The 26,002-nt window shown below is 36.1% G+C and overlaps 2 protein-coding genes across 2 annotated transcripts; one reads left to right on the plus strand and one right to left on the minus strand.

Annotated features, from left to right (window-relative positions):
* The first annotated feature begins 19,109 nt into the window (after window positions 1-19,109).
* Window positions 19,110-24,764, plus strand: LOC141676969 (uncharacterized). The gene is made up of 11 exons (XM_074482692.1): window positions 19,110-19,393; window positions 19,908-20,055; window positions 20,174-20,245; window positions 20,515-20,586; window positions 22,323-22,394; window positions 22,467-22,610; window positions 22,709-22,789; window positions 22,912-22,983; window positions 23,104-23,175; window positions 24,365-24,436; window positions 24,525-24,764. The coding sequence occupies exons 1-11, from the start codon at window positions 19,294-19,296 to the stop codon at window positions 24,613-24,615; spliced, it is 996 nt and encodes a 331-aa protein (XP_074338793.1). The 5' UTR covers window positions 19,110-19,293; the 3' UTR covers window positions 24,616-24,764.
* A 238-nt stretch (window positions 24,765-25,002) lies between these two features.
* LOC141676970 (nodulin-related protein 1-like) lies at window positions 25,003-25,720 on the minus strand. Its single transcript, XM_074482693.1, has one exon. The coding sequence runs from the start codon at window positions 25,663-25,665 to the stop codon at window positions 25,213-25,215; it is 453 nt and encodes a 150-aa protein (XP_074338794.1). The 5' UTR covers window positions 25,666-25,720; the 3' UTR covers window positions 25,003-25,212.
* Window positions 25,721-26,002: the final 282 nt, after the last annotated feature.

The following is a 26,002-nucleotide window of genomic DNA, read 5'->3' on the forward strand; positions in this document are numbered from 1 at the left end:
TTTAATCATTTGCTTTCCCATTCACTATGCTTAGTTCTATTTAATGTAAATTAGAAACTCCTTTCTAATTTCATTTACTCTGGCCAGAGATTCCTGAACTAGCATAAGTGGATCAGCATTGAACATTCTCTTCCTTCACTGGAAGGGGTAGATCCTTTATTGATCATACACTATCTTCGTGTACAAATTCCTATACCCAGTAGAGCCCTTATAATTGTCCCTGGAGACTAAGAACTAAACCAAAGCATAGTTCAGTGTACACAAGATGACTATGATGACCTCAAGTAGGGCTGTAAATGAACCGAGTCGAGTCGAGTTTTTCCTTAACGAGTTCGAGTTCGAGTTTTTTCTTAACGAGTCAAGTCGAGTTCGAAAACTTTAACAATCAGATTTTCATGTTCGAACTCGAGTTCGTTAACAACCGAGTCGAGTTCGAGTTGTTCACGAACTTTTCGAGTCGAGTCGAACTCGAGTCGAGTTCGAGTTGGTCATTAATTTTTTAAATTTTTTTGGCCTTTTTTCTGGCCTTTTTTCCCAATTAGAGTCCAAATAAGACCCAACCCAAATAAAATTAAATTTAAGCCCAGTGCAATTAGGAAGATATGGGTAGAGATAGAACATGCTCATATATATATTTAGATTTTTTTATGCATATTGCTTATCGAGTCGAGTTCGAGTCGAGTTTAACGAGTCGAGTCGATCTCGAGTCAATCTCGAGTCGAGTTCGAGTCGACCACTTGTAAAACTCGGATCGACTCGAAGCTAAACGAACATATTTTCTTATTCGAACTCGAGCTCGATTACTTAACGAGTCGAGTCGAGTTAAATGAGTCGAGTCGAGTCGAGCCTAACGATCAGCTCGGTTCGTTTACAGCCCTAACCTCAAGTCTAAGGATACTTGTACAACTATCACTATGTGAACAACTGCTGACACGTGAGTGAACTCCATCAGTTGTTCAGCTGTGTGAGTCATGTTCAGTGAACTTATTCTATAATAAGCACCTACATACTAGCTATAGTGTCACCACACAAATGTCTATGAGAACAGACATCCTTCATAATGAAGCAAGCATAGTATGTACCAATCTTTGCGGATTACTAATTACCAGTTAGTAATCCTACGACCAGGAAATATTTAATTTTAGAGTTATCATCTTTTAGGTCTCATTATTATTATCTCATCATAATCCATAAAAAGCTTTACTCTAAATGTTAGGTCACACACACACACTGTAGAGAGGGGGTGAATACAGTGTATAGCACAATCAAATCGAACTTTAATAACTCAAGTAACAGAAAACAAACTTTATTCAAAACAATAAACTCTATTACAATATGGAACTGTCCTCTCTCAGTGATGAACAAATATCACGAGAGCTGCTAGGGTTACAATGAATAATCTTCTCGATAATGATAACACTTATAGTGTAAACCCTATGTATGTGTTTATATACTACACAGTTACAAGATAATCGCTAATTGATATGGAATATAATTCTGCTTCCTAAAATATATCAATCAGATATCTTTTCTTCCAAGTATTCTATTCTTCATAGAATTCCTTCTTCATGCATATCTCTTCTTACGTTTTTCTTGATCTTCTTTTCCTTTCAATCAGTCGCCTTCCTTATCTGAACGTTTCCTTTAAGTCCTGATATTATCTTCTGATAAATATCTCCTGAACCTTAAGTACTGATGACTTAAGTTCTGACTACAGTATAAGTGCTGATTTCAGTTAAGTACTGATTTGTCCTGTTTAAGTAAGATCTGAAAACTAAACATAAATCATATTAGACATGACATTATCAAATATATCTAACAATCTCCCCCAACTTGTAAATTAGCATAATATACAAGTTTAACAGATATTTGATGATGTCAAAAACATTAAGTACAAATGCATGAGAATTTGACTAGATAACTACAACTTACAGTCCTTAAAGCTTTATCAACTTTAACTTCTGATAACAACTTCAGTCTGTATTCATATAAGAATTTAAGCAGTTGTAGATCTTGACTTGGCTTCACTTTCTTATCTCTCTGATGTCAGGAGTTGTTCTGAGATAGTTCTTTAACAAACATCTCTCAACATATCTGAGTTCATCAATCATCCTCCTTTTAGCATCTTTAAGTTCTGCAGAATCTTCACCAGTTTGAAAGATTGCAGCCTTGAGATCATTAATTTTAGCTTTCTTTATGTCCGGATCCAGTCTGATCAAATACGCCTTGTCAGACTCAAGATTGAATTCCAAAGCCTTGTAACCCAGAAAGGTAGTTATAATATTAGCAGAGTTAGGCTTCATCTCAACAATATCACCTTTGTGATCTCTGTACTTTGGAAGATATGTGATGTCAGACTTAACAGAATAAAGCCTTTTCTGTCTCTGAATTTGACTCTTCAAATAGTTTGCAGCACTTTCTGTTATTTTGTCATTCACTTGAAGTAAAAATAATACATGTTCCAATTCTTCAAAATACTTCAGTGGAATGGCATTTTCCCTTATATGATAAACCATACCATCTGTCATGAAGTACAACAAGATGTGTTCTTTCAAGTAGGTATGGTAAACCATCTGTACAGATTCTAGTTGATTTAATCTTTCAGGAGTTGCTCCAATACCTGGTTCACTTAAGGAAGTTGGATCATTGGTTGTGTTCTGTATTCTTCTTTCATCAGCACTACCCAATCCAGATTTATCTCTCGCTTCCTTTCCAGTAACCACTCTAGCTTCAAAACCACTTACAGCAGTCTTCAAAGGTTGAATCTGTTTGGCTTTGGTGAATCCTGGTAGGAGTATCTTTGAAGGTTTAACATGAGCAATGTCAGAGGTTTCCTTTGATTTATCTTCTGATATCAAGTTAACTTGAGCTGTAATAACCCCAATTTTTGGAAAATTTTTGAAACCCTTATGAATAGTGTTTTTGCTGAATGAGAAAACTTTTCATGCCACACTAGGTAGGGGTTCTTTTATGGATATTCTGAGATTTTATTGGCACTCTATATGACATATAAGTGTATGTAAAGATCGTCAGAATCCAATTCCGAACACTTTGATTTTTCCCGGAAATCCACTAGATACGAAAAGAATTGAGTATAAGGTAACAGGATAAAAAGGATTTAAATTAAAGGATTATAAGAGAGGATCATAAAAGGATATAATGTATTGAGAAAGGTTAAGGAAACCCAAGTAATAAGATCCCGGGTATGATCCCTCAAATGATAAACGAAAACGAGAGTTAAGCGAACCGTATAACAGATCAGCGGTCATTAGGCAAACAATTAGGAAGTTAATCAAAGAGGTTAGGGATGATGAGGTCATCCAACCAATAAGAAGAGGGCAAGTAAGGGATGATGACATCACAAAGTGACATAAGCATGACATAGGAGGGAAGGAGGTGTGGATGAATGATAACCACACAAAGTTCAAGGTTATTAAGGTAATTAACCAAAATCTAAACAAAAACAACCAACCAAAAACAAATCAAAGCAAAAACACAAAATCATCTCTTTCTTCCAAGCTTGCTCTCAGCTTTTCCCCATTTTCAAGAAGAAGAATTTCAAAATTCAAGTTCCAAACTTCCTTAATTGGTAAGATAATTACCTAGTACTCCTTATGCATAGATATAGCTATTCCATGAGATTAAGCTTCAAATTCCTTCACAATCTCTTCCAATAATTCAAGGAAGAAGATGGTGAATAGTAACTTTCAAAGAAATAACTTTAGTTTCTTGAATTTTTATGAAAGTTTAAGGTTATACAAGCAAGGATCAAGGTTCTTTAGGCATTCAAAGCTCTTGTGTTGTGTTAAGAAGCTTCAAGAAGGTATAAACTCCAAACCCTAGCTTTAGTTTTGAGTATTTAGGAATGGTTATGAGTAATATAGTATATGTGAAGCATGAAGCTTGTTTGTTTAGAGTTTGGGTTGGAGTGGTAGTGGTATGAATGTTGAATCTTGTTGATTTGTTAAAGGAATTAAGTATAGTTTAAGTTCATGATGAGAATAACATAAATTGGAAGAACTTGAGGTGTTGGGACTGTTATGATGTATTGTGGATGGATGTTGGTTGTATGAATGAATTGGGAGTGATTGGTGATTGAATTGGAATGGTATAAAATTGGGAAATCGCGTAAACATAGCCGTCGTAATGTCCGATTTACTTTAGACTGCTTTTGTTCATAACATTAGGACCCGAGAACTCCCTGCTAGGTTTTGACCATTGCCATTTTTAGATAGTTCATGTTACGATCTTCGTTTTGATATGTGGTTCGTTTGATTCCGATGTACGGTTTAGGAGAAACGGCCGTTTTAAGTAACGGCGTTTTGCGACCGAACCATTACCCCTCGCCTTACTTTGAAACCTTGGTTAAGGACTTTAAATGACTAATTGGGGTATGAAACAATTATGTTAAGTGGATTAGGCAGTTGGTAAGGTACTCGCGAAAGAATCGCTTTAAAATTCTTAATGGTTAATTTATTAAAAATGGTGGAGCCGAGGGTACTCGAATGACTTATGTGATTCGTTAAGCGTAGAAGTGACCATAAGCGAATGTTAGGGTTCAATTGGTTAAAGTCTAGTTTCTTAAGCGACCGGGGTTTAATTCCGACTTATGTTGTTGTTCATAGGTTATCGGACCCACTCTAAGCTTAAGTCTATCCGGGAGCACTCAGACAAGTTTTCTACCCGTATAACTGTTGTTGTGATGTACATGTGTTTATGCATGATCTTGCGATAAATGCATATTTGTTATTAGCAAATTCTTGTGATATATTGTAGCATGTGATATGGTATATATGCATGCCTGTTTCATATTCTTGAATTATATATCTGTTGGTTCAAATGCTTATTAGTTGCATAATACCTCTGCTAGAGATAAACGGTTTTTGCGTATACCCTTAATATAGGGGATCAAAAGGTGAACTTTTTCTAAAACCGGGAGTCGAGGCTCCCGAGTATAATATATATATATTTATATATATATATGAATAGTTTTTAAAAACTATGAATCAAATAAGGTTTATTCGATAACTTTATTTTATTAATGAATATTATTTTGAATATTCATTCGAGGACATATGACTCCTCTTATTTTATTTATTGAATATTATTTTGAATATTCATTCGAGGGTTTATGACTCCGTTTATTTTATTAATGAATATTATTTTGAATATTCATTCGAGGGCTTATGACTCTGATTTATTTACTAATTAATATTCTTGATTTTATTAAAGAATAATGTGTCGGTAATCAAACTTACTTTTGATTATTCAAATAAAGATATTACTTTCGTATAAGTATATCTTTGGTTATTTAATAGTCATTTCAAGTATAAGTTTTACAACATCTACTTCAATTATTTTTATAAAGATTATTCCTTATGGGAATATTATTTAAATAATAATATTCAGATATTTTCTAATATATTGGGACTGATTTACTTTATTAAATCAGCATTACTCCAAACACTCTTTAAAGTGTTTTCGAGTCTTTAAAATGATTTTTAAAAGTTAGAGCGGATCCCAAAACTCATTTTTATATTTAAGATCCTCCTTTCGAAGGGGATTTAAATACTCGCTCAAAACCTGAGGGATCCGGCTCTGTGGTGTGTTTTATATTCGCAACAAGGTTGCTGTCTTGATAAAAGAATTTTGATTACTTACCTAACACTCGGGAAGTAAAATTCTTGGAACAGGTTAATCCATTAACAGGCATCGCCTGGGAAATATCGGTGAGTTTTCCTTTCCAACTAGATACGACTTCTTGGTGGAGCCGTATCAACAAGTTTCTACTTGGGGAAAGGGGGGACGAGCTTTACGTTTCAGAGTCATGGATTTCATCTGAACTAGGAGTGGCGTAAGTGGTCGAGTGGCGCCGGCCCAGCCTTATTATATTGGCCCAAAATGGCCTGGAAGTTCCGCTAAGACGGTCCATTCCTTAGGAGTCCAGTGTTCAGTTGACAAGTAAATCCGACAGGTTCTCCTCTACATGTAGAAAATGGCGGGGTTGCACTACTACGACTGATCATCGTAAGTGGTCTTCCTGGCGCGGCAAACTCCCGTAATGAGTTCATCATCCAGTTGGATATTTCTGCAACACTACCCAGAACACCTCGATAGAAAGGCTACGGTTGGGCGATTGTTGAGTGTTGGCAGGGGCAAGCTTTCAAAATGATGTTTGCATCAAATGAAGTATCTCGTAACTTCATTTTATTTTAATGATATTTTAAAGATTGATTCTATACAAGTTTTGTCTTGTAGCTTAATCTATGGGATGAACTAATTATAACTTGAACGGTGGTAGTTCAAGTAGTATACGGAAAATATATAAGTATATTGGAGTATCTTGTAACTTCATCTTTTAAACTTATATCTAGTAAATGATTATCTTATGCATGACAAAGATTTTCAGAAAAACGTTGAGACAAGGTTAGATATATGAGATCACCTTGCAACGATATTTTATACAGTTATAAACTGTAACTCTGTGTATATTATGCATGGAAGAGGACTTCCAAGATTTTGAAAAGTATATATACATATATACTGAATATTTTGCGACTTGGTCACGGTAAGATATCAAACTTGGTTCAGTTCTTCTTGACCAAGACTTTCATGAGTACTATGAGAATGCTCATATATTGTAAATCATTATACATATTATTTTGGTGGGCTTGTTGTTCACCCTTGCTTTCTTCTTTCATCACACAACATCAGATAGACAAGATGAACAGGACCAAGCTTCCAATTCGCAAGCGGTTAGAAAATGTTCCGTGGTTTTCCGGAAGTATTGATGCCGTCGTAGCTGAGGTAGGAGCTACCAATAGGCTAGGTTTTCAACTATTGATAAACTAGACTTATGTATAATATGAATTGTAATAATGGCAAAGAAATGTAAATTTATTCAGAACCTTCTTGAGGTGTAATGACTTATTATGTGGAATAAAATGACTTGTGTTATTTTTTGGGTATTCATCTCTGAGACTATAACTTGCGGTGTGTGTGTGTATATTGTGGGGTCACAGTACGCAGGAATTGGTTGATTGTTAAGATTAAGTGTTGTTAAGGGATATGGAACTCGTGACAACCCGAATCCCCGACCCCGGATTTGGGGGTGTTACATGAGCTATGTCAGAGGTTACTTGCTTCCTTGAGATATCAGAACTAACTACATCTTTACTCTGAACAACTTGAGCCATGTCAGAGGTTGTCTTAGAAATTTTTCTTGAAGTCAGAGCAAGATCAGAATCTTCAACAGTAATTTCTTCATTCACGGGAGGCACATAAATCTTAATAGGTTCTCCAACTTTCTCTTTGCCCTTGGACCTTGGATCTATCTGCAATTGTGATTTAGCCTTGGTTGCTTCAGGATTTGTTCTTTCCTTTATCACAATGCCTTTGGTCTTTGGAAGTTTCTTTTTACCAACAGAAGCTTCAGATTTAGATTCGACTTTTTCAGACTTAAGTTTAGCTTCTTCTTCCATCAGACTCTCAAAGTCCATTCCTGGATTCTCCTTAAGAAATAACTGTCTTGATAATTCTTCATCAAGATCCAAAAGTTCATAAGAACTTATCCTTTTACTAGTAACATAAGTAATTCTTTTTCCAGCATCAGAACTTGTCCTGTGACTTGTAATTTCAGCTCTTCTTGATGAGAAACTTCTACCTTGACTATGACCTCCACCCATTCCAGAGTTTCCCTGGTCATCTTTTTCATTATCCTTCCCCTTCAGTGTCTGATCAGTTTTGCATTTGGACTTAATTACTTTCTACCCCTTTTTAGCATCAATAGGTAAGAGAAGAGAGACAAGCAATTCCACTGAGGCTTGGATTTCATCGAGTTGAGATTGCTGAGAAGCTTGATTTTTTAAAATATCATCAATTTGAGACTGTTGCTTCTCTTGGGTCTTCTCAATGTAAGCAACTCTGTCAAAGGTAGGTTGGAAGAATTTTTTCTTTTCAATTTTCTTAACCGTTTCTTGCTTGAGCAATTCTTCCTGAATTTTATGTAACTCTGCATGAGTTGTTGAATGTAGACCTTGCAGATTTCTAGTACTCAATGCAGTGACTCGAAGCTGTGTCTTGAAATCATCATTAATTAACATTTCATCAGCTTTTGCCAAGTGCTCAGCAAGAATCTTGTCAGATGAAACAAAGGTAACTGAGTTCCATTCCTTAGTCCACTCCTGTCCTCGAGGAGTTTCACTCCAAGGTACTGGTGCTGCTCTTGTAACAAACTTCTCAACTAGTTGAGATTTATGAACAGTTTGTTGAGATGCATGTCCTGAAGGACCAGCTTCATCAGCATTTGCATTAATAGCAGTATCATGAGTAGTATCAGAATTTGAAGCATCAGAACTGACAGAATCAGCATCTTCTGATAAAACAACAATATGAGAAGCAATTGAGGCTTCAGCATCATCCTCTAAGTGCTGATCTGTTTCCAAGTTCTGATCAACAGCCATATCCTGATGCTCACCTATATTCTGATCATCAACTTCCAGATGCAGAGAAGGTGTTGTAGGCAATTCTGGAGTTTGAGTAGCATCAGTAAAAGGTGTTGTTGATGGATTAATTTCTGTTGGAGCTTCTAAGTAGAGAACCTCAGGCACAACCAGGTTGTGAATATCAATTTCAGCAGTTGTGCCTGGGTCTATAGGAGATACAGTTTCATGTACAGGAGACACAGATGGTGTGTTTGCCTTGTCTGTAGCAGCTTCCTGAGTTGGGGACAATGGAGAGGGAGATGCGGTAGCTTCAGCAAATTCTGGTTCTTTTGAGATCAGAGACTCCTGATCTTCTTCCTTAGCTGTTGTTTCCTCATCATCTGAAGCTGGCCTTTTAGCTCTCTGTTTCTTGTATCTCTTTGAAGGTGGGGATTCCTTGGGATGTTCAGCAGAAGTCATTCTTCTAAGCCTTTTGAGAAGCTTAGATCCCCCAATTCCAGAATCCTTCTGAGAAGGGACCTTCTCAGCTTCTTTAACAATAGGTTCAGATGTAGAAACCTGTTCCTCACTATCAGACTCATCTCTCAGAATAATCCTCCTTCTCTTCTGTGGTTTCTGAGGAACAGTCTTTGTCCTCTTGGGCTTAGAAGATGAAGGCTTCACAGTATGTGCTGAGGCTGAAGGTTGAGCTGTCTGTGAAGGTGTGAGATAAGTTTTGAGATATGTTTTGAGAGAGGGTTGAGGTATAGATGTATGTATGGTATGTTCTGAGGGTTGGTGTGGTGTTTGGGATGTGGTGGTAGGTTTAATATCAGGATAAACAGATCTATAGGTTTGAGGATCAGCATTTACCAGGATATATTTTACAGACTGAGGAATCTGTAAAGGTCTAACCACCGTTTTCTTAAGGTCAGCATTTACCAAGTCATTAAAGGCACGTTTTGCAAGTTTAAAGGGTGGAAATAAGTCAGTGGTAGGTTGGGGTTCATCAGCACAACATAAATTATATATAAGCAGACAGAATCGAGCAAAGTAGACAACATTCCTATCCTCTGTCATCCTATCCCCTATAAAACCTAGCACAACACTTGCAAAATTAAAATGAGTTTGGTGTATAATAGCATACCGGATGTGCTGACTCATTATTGGAATGGCATCAAAGTTGGAACACTTATTCCCGAAGGCTTTAGTGATGCAGTCAAAGAAAAAGCTCCATTCCTTTCTGATATGAGCTCGTTTCAACTGTCCAAGCTTAGCAAAACTCTTCTCATACCCTAATTTGACCATGAGCTGCTGTAGAACTGGTTCCTCCGGAGTTGAGAAAATGCAGCCTTCTAGTACACGTAGAGCTTGACGAACTGTTCCAGGAGTTACCACATGTTCAGAATCATCCACTTCAAAAACAATACTGGGAGTACCAGTAGCACCACCATTATCAAAGTGCCCAGTCCGCCAAAATGTCAGAACTTGTTGGCTTGAAAAGACTGAAGGCTGGGTCAATGCATATCCAATTTCACTGTGTGCAAGAAGATCTTGCACAAAGTGCAACTCAAACAGAACTTCATCATAATTTAGGATTTCAGCATAATTGTTAGGAACGAACTTGGCTCCATCGATGATCAAATCCTTAGGTGCCATGAGAAAAATTGAAAATTAAGATTGCCTGTAAGGTGTTTGATAAAATGTCTGTATGAAAAACCAACGTCAGGAGATGAGAGAGAGTAAAAGCAAAGAAAGAGAGATAAAGTGTAAAAGTAAATAAAGGATTGTATAATCTTCTCTCTCTCTTACTTATACTTGGTTAAAAAAATAACCGTTGGACATCTGTCAGACATGCAGTAATAATAAATAGTTAATGGGCACGGGAAAACAGTAATCATTACTTGTCACATGCAGTTTTTCAAGGAAAAACTGTTCCACTTACCAAGTAATCCCATTAATTAAGGTAAGTCAGTTTTAATTCAAAATTTAAACTGTTCCCACTTATTTAATCATTTTCACTGCAAAACCAATATTCTGTAAAAATATTCAAGTGTGAGAATGACCAAAAAAAAAAATCAAGTAAACAAGTACTGATATTTTAAAATCAGAACTTAATTTAAATCAATAATTAAAATGGTCATCAGAATATGGATATATCAGGATTTAACAATGCAGTAGAATTGCAAAACATCTTAGAGACAAAATCTTGTAAAAATGTAAAATTCCATTAATATATTAAGAGAATACATTCATGAAAATGGAAATTACATCAGAACATTACAAGACTGTCCTAAGCTACTAAACCTAACATCAACAGCTTTTGTCCTTGGCTAAGAAGCCGGATAAAGCTGACGATGAAGAAAAATAGGAAGAAGAAAACAAATTATTTCTTCTTCCGACTCTCTATAAAAAGTATAGCGAGTCGAATGATTCGCTCTCGTTGGCGGAGAGCTTCCAGTCTTTCTTCTTCCAATCGCTCCAGATGGCGATGGTAGTCCATGTAAAAGAACAGGAGGTGTGTGAGAACCTCCTGGGGAACCGAGTCCCAAATCTCATCAGGAATGACAGTTACGTGCTATTCCTGCTGCCATTCCTCACAGCTCAACTCCATGTTGAAGGTCTCATAGTTCAAAAACATATTGTAGTTGACCATGTTTGTGTTGATATGAAGGAAAAGAGAGTGAGTATGTGAGAAAAGAAATGATGTGTAGACTGATTTAAGGTGTTGGTTTATATAGGCAATAGAATGCCAGGAGACGCAAGGAAATTTAATGCTGACAGGTAGAAATAATTCTACCTCGTCTCCCTAGACTTGGAAGAAGAAAAACAGTCATTGGAAGTGTAAAACAGGGTTTAATGCGCACAAGAAATAAGTAAATATTACTGTGCAAGTACGTGTTCCACTAACCCTAAATGTATTGACTGTTAATATCTCACCCGTACATATTCTGATTTAGAATAAGACTGGTTCAGATTTTAACTACAAATAAGTCAAGTAGAGGATCAGAATTTAATATCAGCACTTAGACTTATATCAGAACTTAACAGTCATCAGAACATGATTTCTTAACTCGAAAAATGAATGCCTATCTCTGTGATTCTTCACACAAATTCTGATTTCAGTTCTTCAGAACTTATTTATCAGAACTTCCATCAGAACTTGTCCTCAGAAGTTATGTAATCTGACACATAAACTGTTCATCTAAAACAACATTGAACGCCATAGTAATTTTCATCATTCATATGGAGTGTAAGTTTGTGCATTAAGCAAAATATCAGACAAGGAGTAAAGTCTGATTCACTTCAGTACATCTTAGAAATAAGGCATAACTAAGAACTTTACTAAAAATCTGTCATTATTCTGAAGTTTACTTTTGAATGAGTTCATGCACGAGTCCACCTCAACTGTTTTGTGCTTATTTTATGCATCTTTTGAAATTCCATTTTATAGTGGCTTCTCAGTGTAAGTGAGTCACGACTGCTTATCAGAATTTATGCTATTATCAGAGTATTTCTCCAGTAATCATAGAGTGTGAAAAGTCACCAAGAAAAAATAATTATTTGTTTTTCTGATGCATATTACTTAATACCAGCAATACACTTGGGTCATCCCTTCCACATTTTTACTCTAGATCTCAAAGGAGTACCTGATTTTTATTCTCTTTTCTTTTACTTTTTCTTTTGATGAATGAGGTTTATCAGCACTTAGTACATCCATCAGATTTACTAACATCAGAACTTAACAGATGAGAAGCACTATTCTAGTTTTTGACTTAGTAATAAGATACACAAAGTAAACATCACTAAGCTCGGTATCAGAATTTGCTAGTGTTAAAAGATTTCCACATAAATAATTACTTCATACATTGGATCATCAGTATCTTAGAGATTGATTCAATTTTAACACTTCATCTTCAACATAAAAAACATCATCTCTTTTTTTCTGAGTTTGATGGAACATAACTAACTCCTTTTCTAAATAGTTATTCCTTTTCTTAAAAGCCAGATTTTCAGAAGTTAACCTATCATATGTTAAAGTCTGATCTCTATAGCTAATGAACATGGTTTTAAGATAAGATCTCAACTCAGTAATATCATCAGTATGAAAAGCATAAGTTGTTTGAGGTACCTTTAACTCAGCAGCTTCAGAATTACTTTCAGCATTTTCCATCAAGGCATAGTTCACCTCATCTTCAGAATCTGAAGTGTCTGTCCAGCTTTTCTTCTTTGTAACAAGTGCCTTGCCTTTGTCACTTTTTCCTTTCTTGCAATCAGGAGATATGTGGCCTTTCTCACCACAATTATAACATTTAACATTTGAGTAATCTCCTCTGTCAGACTTTCCAGCTTTGTCTTCAGATTTTCTGAATCCCTTCTTATCAGAACTTCCACTTTTCCTGGAAAACTTCCTTCCTTTTCTGAATTTTCTGTAGGCTATCTTTATGATACCCTTCACCATAAGAGCACACAATCTCATCATCTCTTCATCAACATCCATCTCAGATAGACTTTCAGTTTCTGAATCCTCATCATTATCAGAACTTGATGACTCAGTATCAGACTTTGTGATGAGAGCCTTTCTTTTGCCTTTCTTTGAGATAGCCACTTTGGGGGATTCCTCCTCAGCCTTAAGAGCAATTGTTCTTGACTTTCTCCCATGTCTCTTACTTCTTTGATCCATCTCAAGTTCATGAGTCTTGAGCATATCATAAATTTCATCAAGAGTTATTTCATCAAGAGCATAGTTATCTCTTATCGTGGTTGCCTTCAAATCCCAACTTTCAGGAAGAGCTAAAAGGAATTTAAGATTAGTATCTTCAAGATCATATTCCTTATCCACCAGTGACAGATCATTCAAGAGTTTGACAAATCTGTCATATAGACCAGTTAATGACTCATCAGGTTTTGAGTCAAAGTGCTCATACTCTTGAGTGAGTATAGTCCTCCTGTTCTTCTTAATTACATCAGTTCCCTGGCATCTTATCTCCAAGACATCCCATATCTCCTTTGCAGTCTTGCAGATTATTACCCTGTTTGACATGACATTATCAATGGCACTATGCAGTAAATGCCTTACCTTTGCATCCTTGGCAATAGATGAGATATCTTCAGCTGTATATTCACTTTTCTCCTTTGGTACAGTCATTGCTGGCTTTCTGCAACTACAACAGAGAGCTTGGTTGGCTTATGTGGTCCTTCATTAATTCTGTCAAGGTATTCTGGATCTGTAGCTTCCAGAAACATAGTCATCCTCACTTTCCATATGGGATACTTAGAAGATTTCGGTATGGGAACCCTAATTATCTCATATCAATTTTGGATTTGAGTCTTTGGAGTTTCTTCAGTCTTGGTGGGCTTGGTTGGAGATCGTTCTTCTTCAGACATGATTGTTTTGGATCTTTACTATATATGTGTTAACAGATAGCTCTGATACCACTTGTTAGGTCACACACACTGTAGAAGGGGGTTGAATACAGTGTATAGTATAATCAAATCGAATTAAGAACACAAGTATGAAACAAAGAATAATCTTATTAATAAAACAGTATTACAATGAAACCATTCTCTCTCAGTGATGAACAGATATCACGAGAGCTGATAGGGTTACAATGAATAATATTCTCGATTAAGATAACACTTATAGTGTAAACCCTATGCTGTGTTTATATAGACACACAGTTACAAGATAATCTTCTGATTGATATCGAATATGATTCTGTGTCCTAAAATATATCAACTAGTTATCTTTTCTTCCAAGTATTCTATTCTTCATAGAATTCTTCCCCATGCATATCTCTTCTTATTTTAGTATTCATTTTCTTTCCTTTCAATCAGTCGCCTTCCTTATCTGAAAGTCTTCTTAAATCCTGATATTATCTCCTGATAAATATCTTCTAATATCTTAAGTTTGACTTCAGTATAAGTACTGATTTCCAGTTAAGTCCTGATTTGTTCGTTACTCAAGATCTGAAAACTAAACACAAATCATTATTAGACATGACATCACAAATATATCTAACAGTCTATGCCTGACATATCAGCTGCTGGCCATGCAAACACATCACTATTTTCTTGCAAAAATTTCACCAACTTCCCTCTAAGGGGCTCCTCTAGTGTGGCTCCAACGAAAGTCACCTTCTTGGGATCCTTGGGAGCTAAAGGAATCGAAACCAAGTCTTCTGCTGGCTTCCCTCTTTTCTCATCATTTTCTCGTATATCCAGATCTTCAATAGGCAGAACCTGCCCCCCAACTCCATCTGCCCTCAGTGAGGCCACATAATAACTTCTAGCCATTTTTTGATCTCCTCTTTCTTCTCCAATCCCATTCCGGGTGGGAAACTTCATAACTGAATGGTAGGAAGAAGGGACTGCCTTGAAGGCATGTATCCCTGTTCTTCTCATGATAGCGTTATAAGTTGAACTAGCCTTCACCACCATAAAGTTCAATATCTGTGTTGCTTACCTTGGTTCATGCCCTATGGTTGTTGACAACTTGATTATCCCTTCCACGGGGCACTACACTCCTGCAAATCCGTATATTGGCATGTCGGTTGGGGTCAATTGGGAGTCATTATATCCCATCCTTAAAAAAGTTTCATGGAGCAAGATATCCACTGAAGCACCATTATCCACAAGGACCCTCTTAACCGGACTATTTCCTATTAAAGGTGTTATGACCAGCACGTCGTCATGAGGAAATTTCACACCCTCTAGGACAGAATCATCAAAAGCCATTGTTACTCCTGTCCTGGCCCTCTTCGGGGCTTCTCTAACAATTTGCATAACCTCCCTGGTATATGCTTTCCTGGACTTCTTGGATAATCCAGCAGTAGTTGGTCCTCCAAAAATTGTGTTTATCACAAGTCCTCGGGGTCATGGTCCTCCAAAAATTGTATTTATGACTGGTCCCCTAGGCTGGGAATTCCGCCCCTGATCGTCTTGGTCCCTCCTACGATCTTCAAAGTTCTTTCTCCCATTGTTATTCCTATATCTTCCTTCCCAGTATACTTGTTCAATCTTCCTTTCCGAATGAGGAACTCTATTTCATCTTTCAGTTGCCTACACTCATCGGTGTCATGACCAACATCTTTGTGAAATCTACAATATTTGCTCTTGTCTAGCTTGGCAGGATCCGCCTTCAAGAATTTAGGCCAACGAATATCTTGGTCTTTCTCGATTTCCATCAAGATCTGGCTTCTAGGAGCATTCAACTTAGCATATTCAGCAAACTTTTGCCCAGGTCCTCATTTCTTAGGGGTTGAATCAGGGTTTTGCTCAGTTCTAGGATACTTGTCCTTAGCGATATATTCCAGATCAGTTTTTCACTTCTTGCCTCCAGCGGGCTCGTTGCTCACTACGGTCTTCCTCATGCTCTCTTCCACCTTGATGTACTTCCCGGTCCTATCTTGGAGCTGCAACATGCTCTCAGGGGTGCGCTTGGACAAGGACATCTTAAAGAACTCATCCCTAGTTCCCTGTTGCAGTGCTATCATGGCTACCTTGTCATCAAGGTCCGGGACTTTTAAAGCTTCCTTCGTGAAACGATTCAGGTAGTCTCTTAAGGATTCCTTCACTCCCTGCACAATGCTCATGAAGGATGCTGAACTTTTTCTCATGCACTCTTCCGCTGATGAACTGCTTAATAAAAGCCTGACTTAATTCTCTGAAGGACCCAATAGAGTTCGGGGGCAAACGACTATACCATCTTTGAGCCATACCCGACAAGGTTTGAGGAAAGGTCCGACACTTAATAGCGTCATTCACGGGTTGCAACAACAGTGCATTGGAGAATATCCTGACATGATTAGCAAGATCTCCCGTGCCATCATAAGTTTGATAGTGGTTATCTTGAACTTCCTTGAGATATGGGCATTCATTATCTCTTCAGTGAATGGTGGAGTAGGATCATCAGGATCTCCAAGGGGAAGAAGATTGCTGGGATCAGCTCTTGGGACTACAGCCCTTCTTTGTGACGGACCATCCAGGTCTATGATTGGAGGAGGATTTCTCCCCTTAGGGGGTAATGGGGGTCTAGGAACCTGGTGCGCCTCCAAGTCGCGCTTCAGCCTTTGAATCTCAGCCTCATGGGCCTTGATTCTCTCCTGCACTTCTTGGGGATTCACCCTTCGGGTGCTTCTAGGACGTTGGTTACCATCAGCCATAGGCTCTTTGCCAGCACGTCTCCTTCTTGGGGCTACTTCATCATCCGAAGATTCGGAGTCTCTCTTAGTATAAGGACCAGAAAATTCCTGATCCTCCGGGATAGGAGCCAAACCTTGTATGTAGGGGGTGTTCGCCCTCGTGCTTCACCTCGTCCAGCATGTCCACTTCCTCCAACCTCGGGGTAAAGGGGCATCCCATATAGGGGGTTAGTGGTCACAACAGTTGAATACTCATACCCAATGGGTCGAGAATTCACAGGTGTATGTATTTGTTAAAGTTGAGGATTCATACCTTGAGGAGCCGGGGGAATCGTCCCTTGAGGTTGAGGTTCAGTTGCCCCTACCCGGGCTCCTCCTTGGGTGACGGCATAGGTTGAATGCGGAGTCACCTCCACGGTTGACAAAATCGTTTGGGTTGTCCCCACGGGTGTTCCTCCTTCAAGGACGCTGCTTGTTCTCCGTGTTCTCGCCATGGTTGTTGTTGTGTTTCCCACAGACGACGCCAAATGTTATGGATCAAAAACTAAGGTATAATAATTGCTGTATCTATTACTAAGGAACGTGAGCTTCGAGGCTCGATTTGACTGCTATTGTGTTTCGTGACTCGATCTGCCTTAACAAGATGCTTACGTACCTTGCTGATTGTCAAGGATCAAGTCAAAAAACGTAGTTCTGATTGGTGGGGGTGAGACCCCTTATATAGATGTTGGGAGTCCTTGAATTGGACTTGATTTAGGAGACTTGGTGGGCAAGTCTCAGACTTAGAATAGACTTTGGAGTCCTAAGAGGTAGGCCCACTAGGTTCTTTGGAGGCCAATCTACAAGGATTTATTTCTCCACTAGGACTCATCCTATCAGCTGACTTATCCCTTATTAATTAATTACGAAATTAATTAATATTCAGGGTTTTGGGCCTTCTTTGTTCCATCAGGCCTGATCTGGTCCATCAGGCTTGATCAATGTGTTAACCTTTTTGGTCTGAATGTCATACATCTTCTTCTTGGGCCTTGTAGCCCAAATCATGTGTAATTAATGCAATATTAATTACGTAATCATGATTTATTTATTCCCTATCACATTGTATCATATTTGGTGTTTGCATATTAGTTGAACAATAATTCTTTTATATTTATGATTGGTTAAATCTATAATCATATTATATTTAGGATTGTATTATGATATTTTATCGTAATAGAAGTTTAAGTAGTATTAGAACAATGTAATTATTTTTTATTTATAATTGTATTAAGAATATAGTTTTTCTAATAAGATATAATTTTAACCGTCTATTTTTAATTATATCAAATCAACGCTTGAGATTGTTTTGGCGATATATGATTAAAATTTTGGATAAAAAGTCTTTTACACTTATAATATATAAAGGATACTAGTATATAACTCGTCGATGCACGATTGTTTTTATCAATATATTTTGTAAAATATATTTTTAATATATTGTTGTTAGGATTCGAACCTTATACCCCTAGTATAATAATTTTAAAATGTATCACGGTTATTTTTATCATTATATATTGAAATTATAATTTTAATATATTGCTGGTAAGATTTGAACCTTATACTTCTTATATAATAATTTTTAATATTATATCTAACGATTCTCATCAATCTTAAGTACCAGCAACCAAATTTTTAATATTTGGTTTTTAATATAATAATATAGATAATAATTGATCCAAATTGTTACCATAAATTATAAAAAAAATTATTATTAATATACATAGTATTACTTCATTCATCCCTAAACAAATGAGGTCTTCGTATATACTCTTACTAGCCAATAACCCGTATTATGCACGAACTGATTATAATATTTATAATTTTATAATTTTATATAAATATAAATAAATTATAAAATACAATAATTATATATATTATTCAGATAATAAGGTTAAAATATTTACATATTATTTTATATGTATTATATTATTGAAGGATTCAAATTTTAGATAATTAAAATCTTTAAAAGTCCTTATACTATGGTCTATATAGGTCGCTTGAAATATTGAATAGCGGTGGTGTACATGAATTTGGTATTTTTTTAAAATATTTTCTTGATTTATTAATTATTTTATTATTATATTATAATTTGAATTACTAAAATTAATTTTGGAAGTGTTTGGTTCCTATAAAAGAGATAAAAAAGAAGTTGAGTGCTATTAAAAATTAAGTTGAATAATGATTCATAGAGATTGTGATTATATTGGATAACTTGTTTAATTTTTTTAATTAAATTAAATTATTTATTTAAACTTTGTTCCGAAAGGTGTAAACATATTTTTTAGGAAGACGTTAACCAACTACCAAACGAAACCATATTTCGCTTATAATAGTATAGTATAGCATAGATATATCTTATTCCAATGATTGACTCTATATTTAATATAAACAGTGGTAAGTGGTAACTAATCCTTAAATGTAATAGTTTGGAACAAATATGGAAATATATTAAATAATTAAATATTTTTAATACGTGTGTTTTTTTGTAAATGTGAATTAAAAAGGACCCAGGATTATATTGAGGTCGGAGCTGGTTCGTATAATCCGCGGCGTCTTGATCTATCTGATACACACGGATGACAAATCTTATTACACTCTCTCACATCCCCCTCCATCATACTATATACATGACACATGTACATTGAGTTAATTTCATGTATATAAATTTTTACTAATTAGTGTTGAAAATGGCCCACGTTTCATCAATCTTATTCAATCTTGTTATTCTACTACCTTTGCTTCTCCATGTACTTGTTGTTGTTCACTGCAAAACCCTCAAAAGAGACGGTAATTTTTACATACACCACGTTTTCTTGTTTTAGTAAATGTTCTTATTTTATTAGACTTAAATTGCATGTTTTTTAGGGTATTTGCTTTTGTTTGTTTATTTAGACTGCAATTGTGATATTATCTACAAATTCTAGCTCTAGGTTTTGTTTAATTTTAGCTGTAAGATTAATTTTTAATTTATTGATTTTCTTGATTTAAAGATTGGATTTTTTTTGAGGTAGGATCTGATGTGGTAGTGGTAATGTACAACAATGTGGAAGACTGGCAGTAGCTGTTTTACTTTTCTTTTTAATTTAGCATTTTTACGGCAAGGTTTTGTAGATCATATCTAGTTCTTTCTTGATGGAAAACGAAAAATAATTATTGCTGTGGTATCGTTAGGAGCCTAATTACTGAACAGATGTTTTAACGAACTTAGCTAGAAGAGCAGGGAAAAGATTATTGTTTTTTCATAAAGCTAAACTTGAACAGCAGATAAGAGTAAGTGAAATTCGTGTTTTTGTGATTGCAGTGAAAGCTCTTAATGAGATTAAGGCATCCCTTGGCTGGAGAGTGGTGTATTTATGGATCGGTGATGATCCTTGTGGGGATAATGGTTTGCCTCCGTGGTCTGGTGTCACATGCACCACACAGGGTGATTATAGAGTTGTTACTTCTTTGTAAGTGTTAATAAACTTTTAATGTTGATTGCGAGCTTATTAATAACTGCAATTGGTTGTGTAAGAAGCTGACAAATAAAATACCTTTTTCTTGTTTTTTTGTATATCATAATCGCAGAGAAGTATATGCTGTATCAATTGTCGGGCCTTTTCCTACTGCCGTCACCAATCTGCTGGATCTTACGAGGCTGTAAGATTGTTTGATTACTGAGCTATCCCTTAAATCTTAAATGATGTTTTCATTAGTATTACCATCTTGAGGATTTTTATTGAAAGGATTTGTTGGTATTAATTGAGAATCGACACATGTAATTATATGATAATTAAGAAATCTGGTGTCCTTTGTATGGCAAAGAATTTAAAATTTTTGGTTCTTCACTCCTCAAATGTGCTCTAACCAGTCAAGGTTTTTGTTTATCAGATACAATTTTATACTATCTCACCTCATTCTTCTTGCAGTGATCTTCATAACAACAAATTGACTGGACCTATTCCACCTCAAATTGGGCGTTTAAAGCGTCTTAGAATACTGTAAATCCCTTACTTCAACGTTATTGATATCTATCTCTTCCTTTACTAAAAACATAAACCGTTTCTTGTTACATGTCTTGTTACCTGGAAAACCATGTTAGTAGTTTGTGAAGGTAGTGACTGAAGTTCTTAAATGAATATGATAGAGAAAAGGATATTTTGTTTATTTTGTCTCCGGAGAATTAGGCAAACTTCTAGGCTAAGAGCAAGTCCAAGTAGAAAGCGCAATTGAAAAATCTAAATCAATCTCAAAACTTAAACTATCCAAAATATTTTACTTTGAACTCTATTACTTCTATAATTGTCCACTCAATGTAATAAAATGGTATTTACTAGTTACATCTGCTTCTTGATGAAAAGTAATACTTGATAACTAAGTATTTGGCTTGACCCACATCAGCTATTGCAGTTGATGTGAAAGATAATTGACTGATTGATGCAGCATTATAAATTCTTTACTTGTACCCTTTGTTCCATCAAAGTAGTAAATGAGGCTAGCAGAAGCCGGTTACATATTGTTCAAAAGCCTACTGTTCTACCTGTGAATATATAATTGAACAAATAGACCAGGTACATGGCCTTTCCTTAGCTCTATGCCTATGCACAGAGGGAATCACAGATTATGAAAAATTTGCATGGTCAGGACTCAGGATGCCAAGGTCTAATTAACATAGGATCTGGGGAGCTCTCTGAGGAGTAACAGAAACATTGCTGTTAAAGACAGCCAATGATGTGCATTCACATTCTTTGAATGAAACAGAGGAATCTGTGGAATTAGACACAAAACCTTTTGTTGAGTTTGTTATAATTGGATATCAAGCAATCATTCAATAATTCATAATTAGAAGATATTCAGTAGTCATAAATGTATTGGAACTCGTAAATTCTTATTTCTTATTTAATACGAAGTTATCCAACCCCTTTCAAGTAAGGGATGTGTCAAGTATTTAGAGGGAAGCCCCTAGGGGGATTTCCTTTCCTATTACATCATTGGGCTTCCTCTTGGGCGTTCTAATATGTTCGATTTTTAAGGATTCTAATCATCATCCTTTGGACTTTATTATCTAACATTTGGACTCTATGGTCCAACACCTTTACTATTAATCTGTTGTACATCTAGCTTATCAGCATGGATGTTAAAATGTGAATTAAAAGAAACAGTTGAAGCTATCTGCAATTTAGAATTCTGTAAATTTTTAGCTTTGTCTTTAAACCCAAGAAGTGTGTCCTGCCTACCCAAAGACAAATCATGGGCTGGGAAAAACTTGCTTCCTTTTCCTGTTTAAACATTATCAGTGTGATAAGAATCCTTAAACTAGTTGAAGACTGGAGTCTAATGTGATGCATCAGAGTAGTGAAACTGAGTCCACATTAAAATAAGTAGAAAGGTGACACAGGTGTTTTAGATTGATAAGAGAGAGCCATTTGGAGGCTTTAGGTCCTTGAAGGTAGATAAGGGAGGAAGAAGAGTTCGATAGGGCATGGTATGAAATGAGGACATAGGTGGAATTGTGATAGCAATATCTAAAATTAGGGTTTACAAATGTGTACGTTTTTTGTGCAAAGTGATCACATTGTGTTTTAGTAGTGGTGCTATAATATCTATAAAAGTAGTACTGTAGTTACTATGTGATCATAGCTAATTTTATGTTAATAAACAATTCAAATATAAGCATGCTTGCATGAAGTTCTTTCATTCTTATAGTCAATAATTCTTATTTGTTGATCTTTCCTAGTAATTTGAGGTGGAATAAGCTGCAAGATGTCATTCCTCCTGAAATAGGTGAACTGAAGAGACTGACTCATCTGTGAGTAATCTCAGTGTTATGAAATTATGATATTACAACCGCATATCTACTGACAGTATAAATCATCTGCAGCTACTTGAGTTTCAACAATTTGAAAGGAGAAATTCCCAAGGAACTTGCCTATCTTCCTGAACTGGAGTACCTTCATCTACATGAAAATCGTTTCATCGGTCGAATTCCTCCAGAGCTGGGCACCTTAACAAACCTCAGACACTTGTAAGTTGTAAAATTCTTTGTTCTGTATTTAACAGATATTTAGGTAAGGTATTCAGTTTATCTCTGTAGGGATGATTTGAACTTGACTGTACCTTTAGGGATGTGGGCAACAACCATCTGGTTGGCACTATGAGGGAACTTATTCGTATAGAGGGGTGCTTTCCACTTCTGCGCAACCTGTAAGTTGTTCACATTGAGAAATTTAAACTACTTTAGTTCAGATGATATCTCTATGCCATTAGAGTTATATGTTAGTGTTTATCCAGAAGGTTGCTTCTTATCCTTGAACTCATACTTGCAGTTATCTAAATAATAATTATCTTACTGGAGGTATTCCAGCACAGCTCGCGAATTTGACAAATCTGGAGATTTTGTAAGTACTGGATATACTTATACCAATTTTCTGGTGATTTTTCCTTGATAGACCTTGATAGATATTAATGAATGTTGCATTTATTACATATCCCTAATTTAGTAGCCAACACTGATGCAGGTATCTATCCTTTAACAAAATGTCTGGAACGATCCCACCTTCTATTGCTCATATACCTAGATTGACATATTTGTAAGTGTTTCTCTTAGTTTTTTGTTATGTTATTGCTAATGGATTTCATAAAGAAAGTTAACTATCTTGTAAAATCGAAACGGACTTGATTTGATAACTCATCTCAAACTTTATGTTGGCTTCAATAAAAATAATACTGGAAAGTGATCATCTGTGTGTCTGTAATATATCGTGAATGTTACCCAGACTATAGTTAAACAAGTATTGCAACTCACTTTTCCTCCTATCAAACTTTGGTGACCACCTAACATGTGTGTGTTGGTTGGAAGGGATGAAACGGGGCGGTAATTGAATGAAAACTTGTGAACAATATTAAATTTGAAAAAGAAGGATGTAAGAGGAACTAGTGAAAATAATGGAGCGAAAAATTTCCACGAAGAGGTTTGTGAAAGAAAATGAATAGGAATTATTCTTTCCAAATTGGTGGGATTGAGGTCTACTTTAATGTTCTTCACAAATGAAATGATTGATGGAATGAAAATAATAGACGACCTACATATATTGTTCCATTTCGCACCAGATCGGATCGCAAGAGGTTGGAATTTGTTTGTGCTGACTTAACTATATTTGGTGCTTTGTTTTCGGTAGACCCTGGGTCACAATTTAGGGCTTTACGCTTCTAGTACATTAAACAACAAAGAGAAACAAATATAGGATGTTTTCTTTTTAACCCATGATCAGTGAAAAGAATGAACTAGAAATCATCTGGACTCGTCACTTTTGGATGTTAAAGCTGATGATTATTAAATGCACATATGGTAGATTCTTCTATTGCCCAGAAAAGTATTTACCAACAGTAGTACTATCAGTGGTATTATTATATATATATCAAGTAAAATGACTTCTTTAAGAGTTCTATGTTCGGAAACATAAATATTGTCATAATTCATGACTTCAATTTACGTTTTCCTGCAGGAACAAGTTTTTGACACCCACAATGTATTCTCGAAACTAGGATAGAAAAGGCATGAATAGAAATTAATCAATTTTCTCTTCTTTCCAAATCTTCCCGAAAGTAGGAAGAAGATTTTGGAGACAAATATACATAGAATTTCTTTTTCATCTATTTAGGCATATAACTTGGAAATATATAAAAGTCTATTGTTTGTAGACTGTTCTTGCACTATTGGATTTGTTATGTGGTTTTTGCACATTGGCACGTACCTAATTAGCTTTTGTTAAATATTAGGTACCTGGATCACAACCAATTCAGCGGGAGGATTCCCGATTCCTTTTATAAGCACCCTTTTCTCAAAGAACTGTGAGTTGCTTTCTTAGTTTCCTCATTCTTTCACTGAACAGAAACCTTTTCCAGAACATATTTTTTACTCTAATTGGTTTTCTTATAGGTACATCGAATCAAATTCTTTCCGCCCAGGCGTAAATCCTATTGGTATTCACCAAGTTCTTGAAGTTTCTGAGACAGATTTCTTGTTTTAGTCAACTTGTGCAACCTATTTTTTCATTTGCTTGTGGCAAGTGCCTTCTGTTCGTTGTATGAGCATTAGAGCAATTTGAAGAAGGTATCCAACTTCTTGTTTGTCAAATATAATGTTGCTCATAATTATATATGTTTAGCTTCAACCCTCTGTAGGAGTTTAAGCTGTAACTATCATAATTTTATGTTCTTTATTAACTAAGTCTCAGATCTTTAGACCAGGAATTTTCATTTAGGGGCATACCGAGTAAATTTCGAGGAGGCACCCCCTTTCATTATGCCCCCTACCCCTTATTAGATCTGTCTCTGGCCTTTGGCTTAAAATACCCGAGCTCATCGAAGAATCTTGTGTGCGCACATTTGTAACCCACCCAGATAAGAACTTCATATAATGCAAGCAGAATCTTATTATAATCAGCTAACTGAAATTTACCATAGTACAGATAGCACACTCTGGAATTCATTACAAATTATTTGCATGATTATATATCATCATGCATGTCTCCAGACCCAACATCTAATAATTAAAGCACACAACACAGAAACACTGAACATAGTTAATACAGCGTGCTTAAGTAATCATCAAATAAAGTCTTCTTCTACTTAAAGAAACCTCCGGCCATCTTCATGACATCACCCATGCCACCACCTTCATGTTTGTCATCAGACTTGGATTCCTTCTCGTGTTCTTTCCCGGAGCCTGCAGCGGGTTTTACATCCCCGGTCTTAGGTGGATCATGACCGGTGGTTTCGCGATACTTGTGCAGATATTCCTCTGCTTTGTCTACATATTTTCCATACCCGGTTTCACCTAGCTTTCCGTATTCTTCAGCAGCCTGAAGAAGATCTTCAGCGGCTCCAGCCACCTTAGCCTTGTCAACATTTTTGTCCTTACCACCACCAAAAGCGGCATCCTTAATCACCATGGCACTGGCTAAGAGCTCACCTTTGGAGGGCTTAGGGTGGTCAGCTCCACCCTCGGTCTTCTTCGAGCCCTCTGTGTGGGAAGGGGAGTCGGATTTTTTGTCGTGTCCTCCGAATAAAGCGTCCATTGCTGTTGTTGATGTTTGAGAAAATGTTGAGGATGAATGAAAGTGTTTAATGAGGGAGAGAGATGGTTGATTTATGGATGAGATTGAATAATGCAGATGATTTGTCGGTTTACATATCTGCCCCTTGCATGAGGATATTCGGTGGTAGCGTTAAAATGTGGTTGTCTAATTTTGATATTCGTCCAAGGGTATGGATGTAATATGGATTTGGGTGGAGCATCATATCTCATCTATTTGCCGACAACTTTGCAATGAAAGCTCAATTTTATTTTTTGATTATATTTATTCTTATTATTAATGTAGAATTTGGTTGTGTAAAATATTTTTAAGTCGAGTT

This window comes from Apium graveolens, chromosome 8 (assembly GCF_009905375.1).
Source record: "Apium graveolens cultivar Ventura chromosome 8, ASM990537v1, whole genome shotgun sequence".
Lineage (NCBI taxonomy): Eukaryota > Viridiplantae > Streptophyta > Magnoliopsida > Apiales > Apiaceae > Apium > Apium graveolens.

What these genes read in the sequence shown, in the direction of transcription:
- LOC141676969 (XM_074482692.1), top strand. Translation starts at nt 19,294, where the DNA reads ATGGCCCACGTTTCATCAATCTTATTCAATCTTGTTATTCTACTACCT. An exon ending in TATAGAGTTGTTACTTCTTT is followed by an intron (nt 20,056 to 20,173) that starts GTAAGTGTTAAT and finishes TCATAATCGCAG; the next exon opens with AGAAGTATATGCTGTATCAA. An exon ending in TTTCCACTTCTGCGCAACCT is followed by an intron (nt 22,790 to 22,911) that starts GTAAGTTGTTCA and finishes TCATACTTGCAG; the next exon opens with TTATCTAAATAATAATTATC.
- LOC141676970 (XM_074482693.1), bottom strand. Translation starts at nt 25,665, where the DNA reads ATGGACGCTTTATTCGGAGGACACGACAAAAAATCCGACTCCCCTTCC.